General features: G+C 33.6%; 1 protein-coding gene and 1 pseudogene across 2 annotated transcripts; one reads left to right on the forward strand and one right to left on the reverse strand.

Annotated features, from left to right (window-relative positions):
* The first annotated feature begins 1,398 nt into the window (after positions 1-1,398).
* On the forward strand, positions 1,399-3,299 carry LOC143591269 (calcium-dependent mitochondrial ATP-magnesium/phosphate carrier protein 2 pseudogene; annotated as a pseudogene). The gene is made up of 3 exons (XR_013145628.1): positions 1,399-2,243; positions 2,314-2,404; positions 3,046-3,299. The product of XR_013145628.1 is annotated as a calcium-dependent mitochondrial ATP-magnesium/phosphate carrier protein 2 pseudogene (transcript).
* A 1,973-nt stretch (positions 3,300-5,272) lies between these two features.
* Positions 5,273-11,649, reverse strand: LOC143591270 (sucrose nonfermenting 4-like protein). The gene is made up of 13 exons (XM_077071522.1): positions 11,574-11,649; positions 11,394-11,481; positions 10,195-10,380; positions 9,981-10,112; positions 9,493-9,552; positions 9,211-9,300; positions 8,946-9,050; positions 8,082-8,223; positions 7,260-7,427; positions 6,597-6,660; positions 5,915-5,984; positions 5,588-5,684; positions 5,273-5,402 (listed from the first exon to the last, which is right to left on the reverse strand). The coding sequence occupies exons 1-13, from the start codon at positions 11,639-11,641 to the stop codon at positions 5,302-5,304; spliced, it is 1,371 nt and encodes a 456-aa protein (XP_076927637.1). The 5' UTR covers positions 11,642-11,649; the 3' UTR covers positions 5,273-5,301.
* Positions 11,650-17,182: the final 5,533 nt, after the last annotated feature.

Consider the following 17,182-nt stretch of genomic DNA (forward strand, 5'->3'; position numbering starts at 1 on the left):
ATTTGTGCATTAAAGTTTGTATTTGAACATGTTTTTTGGTTATTAGATTTCTGGTGTGCTACATGATGTTGACAGGTTCATTAGCAAGATTTGAGTATAGCATTTTTATGAAAAGATGAATTCTAGAACCTTTTTGGTTAAGTAACTAAAGTTTATGTGATTTGACTGGCATATTGTATAGATATGATAGTCATTGTAGCTTTACACAGTGTCACAGTGATTTATATACTAAAGGATTTGTGCACGAAAGTTTGGTCATGTACCTTTTTTTATAATTTGATACATACTTTCTTTTTGTATGTCTACAATGTGATACATTTTTATTAAATGTGTGAATTGGTGGCTGGAAGTTGAATATGTAGTTCATAACAATGGTGGATTGTTGATAAGGTTTTGTGCTCACTTTGATCCATAAATCAAATTTAGTAGAATGATAATATTGTAGTTTAGACAGGATTCATAAAGAAAAGAGTTTTTGCACGAAAGTTTGTTCTTGAACCATATCCTGTTTTTGGTTATTAGATTTCTGGTGTGCTACATGATGTTGACTGGTTCATTATCAGGATTTGAGTATGGCATCTTTTATGAAAAGATGTATTCTAGAACCTTTTGGTTGGATAGCAAAAGTTAGGTTGCCTTTTGCGAGATATAACACAGGCAGATACATCTGTTTTTGTTAGTGAGCAATGCGAGCTACAATGTAGATTATGGGCACAGCCTGTGGCTTGCTTATCAGATTTACGGTGTGCTTCATGATGTTGACACTTATCCGTAATTGTCATATAGCTTTGTCACGTTCAGTATCCAGATTTGAATATGTTTTCTTTTATGAAAAGATGAATTCTAGAGCATTTTGGCTAGATAGCTAAAGTTATGTTGCCTCTTGCAAGATATCACACCATGAGATACATCTGTTTTTGTTGGTGAACATAATGAGCTGCTACTAACATTATGGGCTGGGTCAAATTAACGCGGATAGATTTGTGGAATCACACTTTAAACCTTGTAACCATGTAAACTGTTAGATCATATAGGTCTGCCCCACATTTTTATTTTTAATTCAAGTAAAGTTTTTATGGATTTTGGTGTGTTGACAGAAGCATATGATAACTTCTATATATTCTGTTCTTTAGTTAAACAAAACTTATCAATAGGCTTGATTGTGCATTCCTTGACTGGCCTTGATTCCATAAAGCAACAACTTTTTAGATTTTATGCATAGTTTGTATATTAGGCACAATAACAACTTTGATAGTCAATCAACTTAATCAACTCAAGGAGCCAAGTTGTATCTTAGACACCCCCCCTGTCATGTTTGTAGATTTTTATTATTGATACAAGTATGTACATCATTCTATTCTTCTTCGTGATGGTAAACTCCTTTAAGAAAAGATAAGCATGAAAGAATTGGAATTCTTTTCATTGAATTGTCTACATCTTATTAGCTCTGGCAGCTTTTTGTTTGCAGGGATAGAACTTGACGATGACGAACTAGCTAGTTTTGTTGAACGTGTTGATAAAGATAACAATGGAATAATAACATTTGAAGAATGGAGAGATTTTCTTTTACTTTATCCCACACGAAGCAACAATCGAAAACATCTACCAATATTGGGAACGTGTATCACTAGTAGATATAGGAGAACAAGCCGTAATTCCAGCTGGCATCAGCAAGCATGTTCACGCCACCAAATATCTAATTGCTGCGGGGTGGCTGGGGCGCTTCCCGGACTGCCACCGCCCCTCTTGACCGCCTTAAAGTGGCACAACAGGTCAAACAAGCCATGCTTCGATCGGCCCTGCGGTTAAGAACATATGGAAAGATGGCGGGATTTTATCATTTTTTAGAGGCAATGGATTGAATGTTATTAAGGTTGCCCCGAGAGTGCTATAAAGTTTTTACACTTATGAAATATTAAAGGACATTATTGGTGGTGGAGATAAGGACGATATTGGAACTTTAGGGGCGCCTTCTAGCAGGTGGTATAGCAGGTGCAGTGGCACAAACAGCTATTTATCCGATGGATTTAGTGAAAACTCGGTTACAGACTTATGTTTGTGAAGTGGTAAGGTTCCTAGTTTGGGGAAACTTTCAAAAGATATTTGGGTTCATGAGGGCCCACTGGCTTTTTATAAGGGGATTGTTCCTTCCCTTCTTGGTATTATTCCTTATGCGGGAATTGACTTGGCTGTTTATGAAACCTTGAAAGAGATGTCAAAAACCTATATTTTGATTGATAGTGGTATGAATCTCCTCCTCACTATGCACATTATTATGAATATTAAAAATTGATGCTTGTTTATGTCTTGCAGAACCTGGCCCGCTAGCTCAATTGGGGTGCGGGACTGTTTCAGGGGCACTTGGTGCCACCTGTGTATACCCTTTGCAAGTTGTCAGAACAAGGTAACTGAAATAACTGATCCGTAACTGAAAAACCCCAACTGAAATAACCAATGGTTTGGTTTTATGTTTGTGAAACCTATTTTTCAGTTCGGTTCCGGTTTGTATGTAATTAAAACCAAAATTACCGAACCGAAATAACTGAATCCAAATGAAAACCATTGGTTTGGTTTTATGTTTCATAAAAGCCGAAAATTTTCAGTTATGCATGTAATTAAAACCGAAAAAACAAACCGACCCAAATTATGGGTAAAGTAAAAAGTTTAGCTAGAAAGTTAACAATTAATTAAATAATTGTAAAAGCAACTTTGGTATTCGTTGAACAATCTTTTGAACCTGTTTCCTTTTTAGCTAAACAATTTTTAATTTTACCCTTTGATCTTAATTTTTAATTTTAATTTTAATTTTTAGCTAAACAATTTTAATTTTATAAGAAAATATTAACAAAAATGACTTGTTTCGTATAAACGTGTTAAATTTGACGTCTGGCTTTCTTCATGACTATCATTGTGGCTTTCCAGGTTTTTGTGATCATAATTAGTGCATTATTTATTTACAATATAAATTAAAAAAAAAACAAACTTAAAAGTGTTGGGCCTGGCCTGTTTTATCTTGTACTAAGAATGAAATGTTATGCATTTTAGGATGCAAGCACATCGGCATGGTGGTGCTACTGCATACAATGGGGATGAGCGACGTTTTCATGAAAACCTATCAAAACGAAGGGGTACGCGGTTTCTACAAAGGACTTTTCCCAAATCTATTAAAAGTTATTCCAGCTGCCAGCATTACATATATGGCTTATGAAGCAATGAAACAGACACTAGATCTTGAATGATAATGATGATGATGATGATGAGATGATGATGATGATGAAAGTAGGATAATAAAGTATTAGATAATATGCCCATTGTTGGAGATGGGTGTTAACTTCCCACCTGGAAAGTAGGGTATTTTTGTAAAGTGAACAAGTATCTTCAGGGTATACGTGGAATTTTCCTAGTGTATCTACGGGTACTAGAGTATGTCCAAATTGAGTACATTTAGGCTATTTGCCAATTCTTTGTTACAACAGATATGAGGATTGCAAGTGGCAACGTGTGGTTGTTAATCTTGCTTCAGATAATGAGAATGATGTCATTATGTTGGTGATCAATCGTGTGCACAGAAAAGATAACCAGACAGTTTTGTTTTCGTTTGACTTATCCGTTGATAATAGATGTGTCGTAGCCGGAAAGGGTCAAATGAAACAATAGGATTGTTAAGTGGTCTGAAGGTTATGTACACCGCGAAAAATATCTCATACAACTAACGAAAGTAATGCAAACTAATAACATGTTTTATATCTGTATCAAATCAATAACGTCGAATGATGTCTATAAGGTGAAGGGGGTACATATTCAAGCTGTAGAGTATATGAGCTAACCTTTAAACCTCAATTACAGAGATCTAAGATGCGAGTCCTAGAATGCCGGTAGATGTCATCTGTTATGGTTAACTCATCCCTCTAGTTTAACTACAGTTATAACTAACCACCTTTTTCCATTTATCATGGCATCATGAACGACGTAACCTTTTCTTTTCTATTAAGCTTGTTTAGTTATCTGACATCAAAAGGTAACAGTTCAATGAAGAAAAAAAAGGATTATTACATTCTCATAATATTTATAAAAACAAAATTGTTGAGTAATTTCGCTTCTTAGTAAAGCAAACTTTATCAAATAACCAAAAACATCGAAAGACATTATCACTCAGTAGCTTACTATTTTAAGTAAATAAAACTCAATACTCGTGAAAAAAAATAAATTACTGAATGAGCAAAAACAAGGGACCTTAAAAACAAATACTGAAAACATCAATATAATGAAACATGGAGAATCTTAATACAAAAAGGTGGATGTGCCGGAGTGGTTATCGGGCATGACTAAAAATCATGCGGGCTCTGCCCGCGCAGGCTCGAATCTGCCGTCCACGATTTATATTATTTTTAAAGTTATTTTCAATGAGGTTACTTGAAGGAAGGCATGTTTCATGTTATGTCTATTTTTGAGTTCTAGAATTCACAAAACAGGATGTCTAACACCCGAACCATGATCAATCATATAAGCTCCGGGCATTCGCACAATGACTGGCCCGCCATCAAATAACCAAGAGAACTAGTGAAGTGAGGAATTGTTTTGACTATTTCAACAACATTGTCACATACACAAAAGAATATTAATATACCAGCAAACAAAGGATTAGTAAGACAAAAACATTAGACCAACGGTTAATACCAGCCACTCTGAGCTCATCAACGGTAGATAGCTAATGTACATAGCATAATATATAACTTCAAAGTGACTACACTATATGCACCCCTCTCTCTACGATATGGTATTCATTTCTTAAAACATTATCCAACATGTTGAAGCCGAGTTCAGTTCATGAATTTAACAAGGTAAGAACCATTCTCGACCATTCATTTAACCAAATGTAGCTATATACGAGATAAATTGATACCGAATTTGCATCACTCAATACTATCATAGTATACTAGATGTTTACACTCGAATATATCAAGTATTTATACATTTACTAGGATTAACGTGCCAGTGTAAACATGCTAGAACTACCCAATTAACATCCGACGCTAAGTGTTTTTAGTGCAAACCTTCAACCTCAAAAAATTTCTAAGGACATATAAGTCAAAAGAGATTGTTGTAGTAAAATCATTGCAAGTTAGCAACACTAGATAATAAGGTTAAGTTTGTAAATAATTATATCAATCAAATGAAACATTTTAAAGTTTCAAGGTGTGTTCATAATTACAAAAAAAGTATATTCACACCCCCTCTATATATATCCAGCACATAACAACTGTTAAACCATACCAACCCTACTCAAATAAGAACATATATTTAAGAAAAATCTCTAAAAATGAGACTAAATATATCTCTCAAGGTAATTAAACCTAACACATAACGAGTTCCCGCTTCAACAACCACAACACGTCGTATCCCTGCAAAAAAAAACAAAAACAAAAAAAACAAGGTTTAACACACGTGATTATGTAAAATATACTATATCTTGATTTTCATTTTTCAATCGACTATATAATATATCTTTAATAAATTATATATCAATTAACTTTTTTATTGTCAAAATTCTTAAATTTTGGATTTAAAAAAGGTAATAAAACTGAACCTGGATCTGAAAGAAGACCAATGACCGTATACAAGGAATCCGAACGCGTGCATATCCCATACCGACTGCGTGTATTTGTATCTACAAGCTGTAGTGCCTTAAGACACGAAAAAAAAATATAATTACCAAACTACCCTTATTCCAAAAAAAAGAATGAGTAACTATCCTTACCGTAAGTCCTTACGCCACTCTATTAAATTAGCCAAATACGAAAATAGTAAAACATCGATTTTGAGTAATAATTGTTATTTTATAATAAATCATTTCAGGATTATGCAAATTAATTAAAAAAACGGTAGAGAAAATATAATATAGGTCTACACTTACTTGAGATACTGTTGTCTGATCAAGTTGAGCATGAACATATGCATTATTCTTTGCTAATGAAAGCACATCACTGAAAAAATGAAACAAAGACGTGGCAAATTGGTAAATACCAAAAATTTTTGGATTAATGAAGGCGAACGTAAATGCGGTGAGCCTGATCTGCTTAGCTGCAAATGAGTCGATTTGGGTTATAATGTATATTATCTCCAGCGGGTCAAAATGGTAAATTCTATAATATTAGTTGAAAATGGACCGAGTCAAACTGATCGAATGGGTCAACCACGTAGAGGGTCGTCCAAATTGTATTTAAAAGCTTTCAATCTCCCAAGTTGTTTAATAAAGAAAATAAGATTATTATTATTGTAAATTTTGTAATCAAATTTAGTACACTGCTTTTACAATCTCCTAAATTGTCTAATAAAATAAAAAGAACATTAGTACATAATTTTTAAATAAAATGACTTAAGAAGTCGTATGCACTAAAAACAAACTTTGGGAAACTTTCAACCCGTTTGGCCCGTTCCCCTTCTAGATAAATGTTAAAAGTGACGCATTTGACTAGTGTTGACTTGTATTAAAAAAAACATATGATTAACCCAACCCCGTTATTCGACCCACCCAATTTCCATTTCTAGGCAAAACGGTAAAGTAAGTTGAGGATAAAAAGGTAGGAAAACACTACCTCCTGCAGAAGACATTAATAAGGGTCCTGTTATCATCAACAATGGGCACTGAACTTATATGCTCTGTAAGAAATCAAGATATAGATTATGAAACTTCATGGGTCGGTTTAGGGCTCAAACACATTCAGTTTTACGGTTTTCAGTTTTCACAATGGGTTCGGTTTTCCAATTTTACCAGTTGGGCTTATAAATTTTGGGCCCAAATTAATGGATTTGGATTAATTTTTTTTTGTTAATTAATGATTAGTTGAATCTAAAGTTTTTGGCCTACAACACTTATTCCTTTCTTATAAATAACTTAAAATTGTTTTTTTTTTTCGGTTTTACCATTTGGGCTGGAAAAAGGCCCAAAATAATGAATTGGACAAAAAACTTTTCTTAACCAATGATTGCTTGATTATTACACATTTGGATCTACAATTTTTGGGCTACACCATTTATTATTTTCTTATAAATTGTTTAAATCAGCTTTTTGATTCAGCTAGGTTTGGCTTTTTCGATTTCTGATTGACAGCAAAACCAAACCGAAAAATCGGTTTTTTAGAAAAACGTAAAACCAAACCGTTGCTTTCTTATTGTGTTTGGTTATTTTGGTTTTGCGCACACCCCATGACTAAACAATGTAAATCAAGAAATGAAAAAGGTTGATACTTGATACGCACCGTCTATTAATAGTCTATAAGCATCATTAAGAAGACAATTAGGAGAAATTGTTTTTAATTCCCGTGCACCTCCAATTTCTCTAATCCAAGTACCAATTGGAACAACACCGATTGAATGTTGTAAAAGTGGCAAATAAGCGATACGATGCTCAAAATGCCTGTGTATATCTATTTTTTCAAAATGTATATCGATTTAGAACATATGAGTTTAACAAACTTTCTAGCTTTTATAAAGAAACATTGCATAAAAAGTAACAAATTTGGTACATTTTCTATTTTTGGAAACCATATATGTTTGTCATAGAAAAAACCTATTTCAAATATTAAAATGATATTGTTCAAAAAAATTGTGGAGTAAATTACTCTTCATTGTGTCCTTAAACTATAGGTCAACTTGCAAGTTGTTTCCTTGAACTTAAATGATTACAAAAAAAAAACATTTTTTATTTGAAGACCTGGAACACACTAAGTCCTTTCCACTAACATAAGTTAAAAATTTCTGTTAACTTTTTTTTTAAGTGACAATTTTACCCGACCCCTACAGGCTACAACTTAATGACAAAATCTGTAATTATTGAAGTTAAAGGACACAACCTGCAAACTAACCTGTAGTTAAAGGACACGAAGTGTAATTTATTCAAAACTCTATTAAAGGTAATATTTTCTTTTTATAAACTTTGAATCAATTTTTTTAAAAATTTATTGTTTTTATGGGCGAAAAAAAGATGGGTACCTGAAATAAAAATCGAACCAAAGCTGGTTACTTTTTTATGCGATTAGCGCTTGCTATAAACAGAAAGTTAATTAAAGAAAGAAACGTACGTTCTAAGAGTCCACTAAGGCATATAACATGAAGCAACATTGGACAAGTGGAACCTTCCAGAACATATAGAACAGGAATTGAAGATATATGGTTTTCCAAGATTCTAACCGCAACATTATTGAGGGAATCATCAGGATGAATCTGTGTTCAAGAAGACAAATGGGAGTTCTAAGAAAGTCAATAGCATATGAAAATATTAATGGAAAACTTGTAAAACTATAAGTCGGGTTAGGATGTTTAAGACGAATTTGGTTTTAGAAGAGAGGGGGTAAGGGCTATAAACGAGCCGGCCTGAACCAGGGTGGAGTCGGGCTCGGCTCCTTTTTCTTAGCAAGCTGATATCTTGAGCGGCTCATCAAAATCTCGAGCAAGCTCGCTCTATATTTTTTAATCTGTATTTTTTTGACGTATTTATATATATATAAACAACAAATAAAACATTTAACATACACATAATGTCGACTTTATAACTAATATATGTGTTATAATTTACACACTAAAATTTGGGCTTTTATTTAAACAAGCCAAGCGAGCGAGCTCGGCTCTTTTACAAACCGAGCCATTTTCGAGTGAGATTTTAACAGCATGAGGGGAGGGTTTGATCCATAAAAACATTATTCTGTCTATTTGATATAACTTTTTTATAAATAGCTAGTGCGTTAATTATGATAACAAATACAATAATATCAAACATCCAAATATTTGAATAAAAATAATTTAGCACGTTGTGTGCACTAAAAATAAACTATGGGTGATTTTCAGCTTGTTCGACCTGTTTTCGTTTCAACTATTTTTTTATTTGACCCGTTTGATATAAAAAAACAACCCAATTCGACGCGTTTATTATGAAACATGTTGCTTACTTGGATCAAAGGTCTCCTTTGAAGTTGAAGCTTCCCTTCTTTCCATGCAGATATTGTAGAAAACGGGTTCACATTATTAGTTGCCATTGCACGGTTCCTCTGTATCTGCAAGATTTATAATTTTTAGAGAATTTCATATAAATTCTTCTGAAATTTCAAATATTCATAATATCATATGTACGCATTTCATAGCAATTAAAATAATCGCAATCAAATGATAATATAATAAAAAATCAAACTTTCTGCGGGATTGATTATTTTATACCTCGATCAGGAACATAATGAAATCAGATGCAGTTAACATCCCTGAAATCTGTAAATTGGCTGCATTCCAAAGGGGGGTAACAGCAAGTCCCTAAAATAAGCAAATAATCAGAATTTTTATTCAATTATATTCCAAGAAATCAGGAATATATACAACTTAGTAGAATAAGCAGCCCCTCTGATTTTTGTTAGTAATAGAAATGTTTAAAAACTATATTATAAAACAATAATTTAAATAACTCTCTCAAACAAAAATATATTGCAATCAAGAGTCAAGACATACCTCTTCATGCATAACAAGAAACGCCTCTTCTACTGTCATACTGTCATCTAATGCAAACACCTAATTTTCAAAGACAATTTATAAATATTAATTTAATATATTATTTAAAAAAAGCTTATTATGAAAAAACAAAAGAGGTGGCAAGATGCACGAGTTGGTAACCTTAACGGGTCAAATCAGGCTTGAGATTTAAACATTTTGTAAGTTTGGTCAAGTCGGGTCGGGTTGGATTGACCCGCTGACACCTTTTATCCATTTTATAAATAATTAATGCTCCCATTATGATTACAAAAAGGATATCATTACAGTAATGATCTAAATCTTTGAATATTAATCTGTGAGAGACTTTCAACACATTTGACCAGTTTGACCCATTCACCTTTTAATCAAATATTTTTATCTGACCCGTTTGAAATATACACAACCCAAATCAACCCGTTGAGGCCACCATTAACGCTAAAATATATATATATAAAACGAATTCAAACCTTCCCCGATTCGGGAATCAAGTCATATGCTTTATAAGATAATAAATGTTTAAATAAACGACGCATAGTAGTCTCCCTGTCATCACCCGTTATTTCCACCTCTTCATTCAGAACACTGCCTGACGTCGAAGCCTAAAAACACAATAGCCCATACATATTAATTATTATCATTACCATCGAAAATTATACAAGAAAATAATATGTGGATACTTACAACATTAGCCTGATTTCTATGATCATAGCCATCAATTTGCATGACCGGTAGACCATCGGGTCCAGGAAACATTTGAGGTAAAAGCTCAGGTTGTTGCACAACAACAACATTATTAACACCATATTCATCTTCAACAACTGGTTGCATCTCGTCAATCCGCCACACACCATCAACCAAGAACTTGAACTTCATTCATCATTTGCAGCCCAAAAAAACCAACAATAATTAGAATCTACCACTAAATAAAGTGATTATTGTAGCTCATTAATAGCCTTACTATTCTTCACAATTTACAAATAATTCTTATTTAATAAATAAATGAATGTATCCGGTAAAATCCCACTCATAACAAGCTACTAGTAGGCTCTAGAGAGGGTAATGTCCATATAATATAAAATGTGAACTGGCAGTTAAAAACAACAACAAAAAAATACTATTGATAATAAACTACTGATAAGTGATAACACAAAATGGTGAGAAAACAATAGCGGTAATAGATAACATAAAGTGTGTCATACGAAATAACAAAAAAAAAAAAAAAAAAACTCTAGTAGTAACAGATAGCGAGAAAACTCTAGTAGTAACAATCTATAGGCCAAGACCACGCTAATGCAAAACAATCTATATTGAATATCATCATCAGAACAACAACAAAACAAAAGCCACAAAAAATAAAAGCTGTAAACTACTAACAACACAAAATAGTGAGAAAACTCTAGTAGTAACAGATAAAATAGCAGACATACACAAATCCCCTTGAAAGTACCTACGTGCTCCCCTAACAAATCTAAGGGCCCGTTTGGCAATCTGCTGAATCAATAAGCGGTCTGACTGATTAAGAGGTAGCCTCTAAATCATTCAGCATGTCTCTAAACCATTAAGAGGCTCCGTGAGTCATTAAGAGGTGCAACCAAACACACTCTACCTCTGATTGATTCAAATGTAGCCAGTTATGCTAAGACCGCGCTAACACAAAACAATCCATATGAAATATCATCATCAAAATTGCAACTAAACAAAACACACTAAAATTAATAGCCGTAAACTACTAATAACACAAAACGCCCTACCGCATCAAAAACCGCAACAAAACAAAAGGTACTAAATATTTCAGCAATAATAAAGTAGCACAAATCACCTTAAAAGTACAATTCATAAAAAAGCAAAAAAAAAAAACTTTTAATTTAAAATTGAATTACCTTGTGCACACCAGGAGGTAGATCACAAATAGTCATAAAAGTAGTTGAAGAACCCTCAACACTAACCATCTGATGATACTTGATCCACCTAATAATTAATTGCATTATATAAGCATAGTCAAAGTCAAAATCAATGAATTCAACTCCAACAAGTGAAATTAACATTAGCAAACAACATACGCAGTAAAATCACCGCACAAGAAGACTTGACGGCCGCCATGAGACCAGACGAAGTGGGTATGAACCATAATTTTTAATTTTGGGGTTTCGAAAGAAAAGATAGATTTGCAGCAAAAATCGAAATAAAAATCAAATCTTGCCGGCGATAAATATGCAGAAGCAGAAGTAAAATCGGGGCATAATTAAATTAAAATGAAATGGAAAAAAGAAAGAAAAATAAAATTAAAATTTTTGGGAGAATTAGAAGAATTATTATTAGCCAATTAGGAAACAGAATCTCGTCCTCGATTTCTCAGAGCTGTAAAACAGCCGAGGAGGAACAAACATACATTTATTTCTTTTTTTATATTCATTCATCTCTTGTTTTTCTTAAAACAAAATTAATATAATAATAATAATAATAAGGAAATACTCTCAAAATGTCTACTTTTCATGATAAAATTCACAAAATGTTCTGTTTTAAAAGAGTTTCCAATGTTACATTAAAACTCGTTGTTTTCATACCATGTTAGTTAAAACAAAAACTATCTTATATTTATTAAAAACATGGATCCTAAACTAACTTAAAAATTATTTAAATATTTTTAATTTTATTGGTTTTTAAATTCTTGTATATTGTATTTTGGATAATAATACGATTCAGAAACTTAATGCATACAATCAAAATCATTTTATGTGTACCTTGTTTATATATAATCTTTTAAATAATAAAATTTATTAAATTTAATGTTAAGCTAACATGGAGGGGGGATGACGGGTTTTGAGCTAACATGGCGGGGAGGCAACGAGTTTTTAGCTAACATGATGGTGAGACGACGAATTTTGAGCTAACGTGGCGGGGAGGTGACGAGTTAAGAAACATGTCGTCTCGAACTCCTAACGTAGAGGAGACGACGTGCTAGTAAAGGGGCAAAGATGAAAATTGAATTTTATAAAGACATATTTGGAATCTATCTCTAAAAAAGGGACATTTTAGAAACTTTCCCCAATAATAATACTTTGGTTTGTTATATTTTAACTAGACGGGTGCCCCGTGATCCGGTGGGTGTATAAACGCAAACATTTTGCAACTTTTGGCTTAAAACCTCGAAATCGTTTAAACCGGTAATTGGTTTGGTTTCATGGTTGGTTCTTTAACTTTCGCCTGGTTGATCGGTTTCAAAATTTTCAAACCGTAGTGAACTGTTTGGTTCACGATTTATACCGGAAACCGACCATATGAAACCAGACCAGACTGTAAATGTTGAATGCATTTTAATCTTTGTTGTTGTTTAGTATTAGATATGCTTTGTTATATGTATTAAATATGGTTAAAATATAATTGAACAAAGTCTGTTTTTAATACAAGTAACTTGGCTATTAAAACTTTACATTAACATTATTCCAATATAATTTTTTGTAATATTTGTTCTTGTTATTATTTCGCCTCCTGTGTCTTCTATTAACATTCACCATTTATGTGGATAAAATTATCATTCTTCATATTATAATTCTCTAAGTATCATATTTTGTTGATGCTTAGTTATAATTGATGGTATAGTTAAATTAATAATCATTTTAAACAAAATTTATTATTAAGGCTTAAACTGTGGATGTAGACCATTAGTAACGATTCGGTTTCAATTTTTTAATGGTTCAGTTTTGGTTTTAGATGTGACACCCGGTAATTTCCCAATCCCATAAACCAAGTAATCAACCTAATTATTAGGTAATTATGTTATATGCGCCCTGCGCGAGCGCGCCATGTTAGAATCAGCGCGTGCATGTTATATGCGCCCTGCGCGAGCGCGCCATGTTAGAATCAGCGCGTGCATGTTATATGCGCCCTGCGCGAGCGCGCCATGTTAGAATCAGCGCGTGCATGTTATATGCGCCCTGCGCGAGCGCGCCATGATAGGATCAGCGCGGGCATATGTTATATGCGCCATGCGCGGATGTTTTGGCTTTATGTTTTCATATAACTTAACTTTATGTCGTGTCTAATGGATTGACCGCCCTGCTTGATGCTAAGGCGGGTGCATCCCAAATCATTTATGCGCGTGCGGAAAGGGGGCTAACCTCCCCGCATGGCGGGAACATTGAGAGCTAGTTTGTCTGAAGCTCCAGGATGGAATTGACTTCAACATAACTGATCACTATGTTGAAATACCAAGACCTCATGGAAAATCTACAAATGAAACTCAACGTCCCTGACTGCGAGAAGGTTACGCACCTACCCGCAGCAAAGAAACAGCCTACACGCAGAAGGCTATACGCGCAAGACTACACGCACAAAACACTTAAGTCTATTTCTCAAATGTAAGGGGGTTTCCCCCGCCCAGAAGGGACCAGTAGCGTGTTTCAGATATTTTTACCTTTTGACTACACACTGACAACAGTACCAGGAAAAGTATACTGTAACACGAAATGTCAGCTGTCAGCCGTACATACTCCCACCAACCACAGTCCTGCATGTCCTGTCAAAAATCAATCAGAATCTTTCTAACCACTCCCTAGAACTATCACCCCCATCCCTGAATAAATAATAATAAATCCCATACCTTGTCATCATTACACCTAGATATGATAAGATTTTAATCCCCTAAATCAAGGGATTGTGTTCCCTTGAATTTGCCTATAAATATGTATCAATCCTTGAATAAAACATCACACAAACACACCCCAAACTCTCTTAAATCTGTAATTCTCTCCCAAGCATCCGTTTCCATTTCCGTTTCCATCACTAGGTAAGCCGAAACCTTAGTCTTGAGATTACTTTTCTAACCAGCCCTTATATTCTTCGATTTTTTGATCTTAATATACATATTTCTTGTTATTTAATCATATTCTAGACTCCCAATTTCAAGGCTAACACCAAGGAACCCGAATCTCGTTTAATCTAAACCATACTTAGCAAGAATCACAGGTGAGTCTCACAGCCCCTATTTTCACTATTTTCACTATTTTTAAAACTGTTTTCGGGGCGAGGGACACGTGTTTAAATTATGTTTTATCATGGTGTATTTACGAGCAATGCAAACGGTTATCTATGTTTATCTTGGTTTTCGATGTAAGTGCGCAAGATACGAGTAAGTGATCACTTTACCATTGGAACTCTAAGGGTAGGGACTACTGTGTTTGATCAACCCACTCGTAGGGGTCGCACCCCTTGCATAGACGAGTGCATAGTATGTCACGGGGTAGTACTATGGGATTGAGCCCGCTCGTAGAGGTCGCACCTCTTACAAAGACGAGCGCCTTGTTTTCCGGCACAACGTCCGCGCGTAACCCGCGGGACGGTATATCTAAATTGTTGTAGTGGCAGCGCCACGGTTTTCAGGAATGTCTGCGCGTGACCCGCGGGACGGTTCTATCAAGCATATGTTTAAACAATGTTATCAGAAATATGTTTCAATATGGCTTTATCAAAGATTATGTTGCAATACAATTTATCAAGTCACCAAAACTTGTGAACTCACTCAGTTTATACTGATTCAAATGTTTTTACGTGTCTTTCAGGGGATAGCTAGGTAGCGCAAGGGGTCACACATAGAGCACTTCACGCAGAACATCTATAAAATTAGCTTTTTGGAAGATTTTAGTTCTATCCCTTCCACACGCGCGGTTGTCCCCGCCGTGCGAGGGGATATGGCGCGGAAATCTTCAATGATTTTCATACTTGGATGTTTTTATGTAATTCTAAACAATGTAATGTATTTTGTACTAGACATTTCATGCGCAATGGAAATTTTATTTTTCTTGAATGTTTGCAATGACCCGTGCTTGACTATCAATCCCCACTCGCGTGCGCCCGGCTGTTTCCGCCTTTTAGGGCCGGGTGTGACATTAGATGACAACAATTTGGCACTAACGGAGTAACGATTGGACTCACAACCTTAACTTAAAACCATCAAAACTGACATTGAACACTCTTATGTAACATATTAATTTTTTAAAATTGAAAAAACTGTAACAATATTGTACTTAAATGAAAAAGAATAAATTTCTCGTTTTTATGGTGTAATTTTTTTTTACAAAATTATTAGCGTATGAAAAAATTATTTAAAAATTATGGGTGAAAAGTTGGTTTAAAACTGAAATTAAAAGCATAATATGGTTAAAGATGAGGAGACAAACTTGTAAGTTAGATAAATTATGTTTAAAAGACAAGTTTACCCTTTTTTATAATGTATAGTATGCATTAAAATGTGTAAAACTCTTAAAACAGGTGTCTTAATTTACCGTTATCTTATGTATTATATATAGTATAAATAAACAACCTCAACTAAAGGTTATTGGTCAATAATAATTTAAATTGAGTTTATCCTCACTAATGATCCCAAATTAAAGAAAACTAGCTCTTGGTGCCCCCCCCCCCCCCCAACCCAGTTAGAAAAACAAACAACTTAACGGCCTTAATTTTTTTTTCCAAATTCCGGCTTTCGATTGGAAATGATGATACGGGTCAATTGATGTAAAACTTAGCTTGAACAATGCTACAAACGGCTTAATTTTTGCTAATTGAAAGTTCAGACACATGATTTAAAGCACTAATTAAACCGTTTTGAGCATCGTTACGAACTAAGTTTTACATTAATCAACTCGTATCATCCTTCCGATCAAAAGTCCTAAAAAATCAATTTGAAATTTGGAAAAAAGTTAACGTTATTAAGTTTTTTTTTAAACGGGAGAACGCTGAGAGTTTTTTTTTTAAATTTGGGACCAAAACGTGATTGATGTTATTATCGTCCAATAGCTCTTAGTTGGGATTATTAAAATCCAATAAGCCTAATAACATGTTCTTTTTTTATATATATAATTAATTTGTTTTTAGTGGTAATGAGTTTGTGAGAGTGTAAAGAAGTTTGTTTTATGAGACACGAGATTGGATCGTTAAAAGTATGAATTGAGTTGAGAAGAAACCAGTTCGGGTTTAACTAGAGTTCACTTGATAGCGATTTTGGACATGATTAGAGTTTGTTTAATAGATTTATATATTGGCTTTCGTTCAAGCAAAGTCTCTTAATCATAAGATCTGTACATTGTGTTATGTGATTACTAAATGACTGTTATTATATGTGATCAAAATAAATAAATGATATGGTGTGTACTTTGCTAAATGAGAGCGGCTTGAGCTTTTAAATTACTTGCAATTTGTGGGCGAGTTTTAGATACAAGATTTGAAATGAGTCAAGTTTACATCGTGTTAATTTTAAATAAGCTTGAATTTAATTGAGGTTTGGCTTGTTTAGATGTCTACAATTACTTAAAGTTATTATATCAAATAAATTTAACTTCATTAAAAAAAAACTACTATTGTTTAAAGGAACAGTAATCATTTGAAGACAATAAAACCAAAATTACACGAATGAGACATGTACATGCCGTACGATATTTAATTGGGAATCTAACAAATTTGATCCCTTTAATGCATTTGGTCCGCATTAACCGTGAGTTAATGTAAAACAAGTATTTTATCATTATTATTCTTATAAAACAAAAAAAATTAAATATTGCATGAAAAAATTGCCTTCACTTTCCCTTTTATCTTCATCACATATTCAAATTATATGATGTAGCTATAAAAATCGAGGAACTCTTTATAACTAACTTTTGATATGAATAGTTTG

The sequence above is a fragment of the Bidens hawaiensis genome, unplaced genomic scaffold (genome assembly GCF_021521415.1).
Source record: "Bidens hawaiensis isolate Kalapana, Puna unplaced genomic scaffold, B.hawaiensis_p1.1 tig00039501_1, whole genome shotgun sequence".
In the NCBI taxonomy this organism is placed as follows: Eukaryota; Viridiplantae; Streptophyta; class Magnoliopsida; order Asterales; family Asteraceae; genus Bidens; species Bidens hawaiensis.

Excerpts from the sequence above, each read along its gene's own strand:
- LOC143591270 (XM_077071522.1), bottom strand. The coding sequence starts at position 11,641 with ATGGTTCATACCCACTTCGTCTGGTCTCATGGCGGCCGTCAAGTCTTC. Across the intron at positions 6,661-7,259 it reads TTATAGACTATTAATAGACG|AGCATATAAGTTCAGTGCCC; the intron begins GTGCGTATCAAG and ends GATTTCTTACAG. Across the intron at positions 5,685-5,914 it reads ATCAGACAACAGTATCTCAA|GCACTACAGCTTGTAGATAC; the intron begins GTAAGTGTAGAC and ends TCGTGTCTTAAG.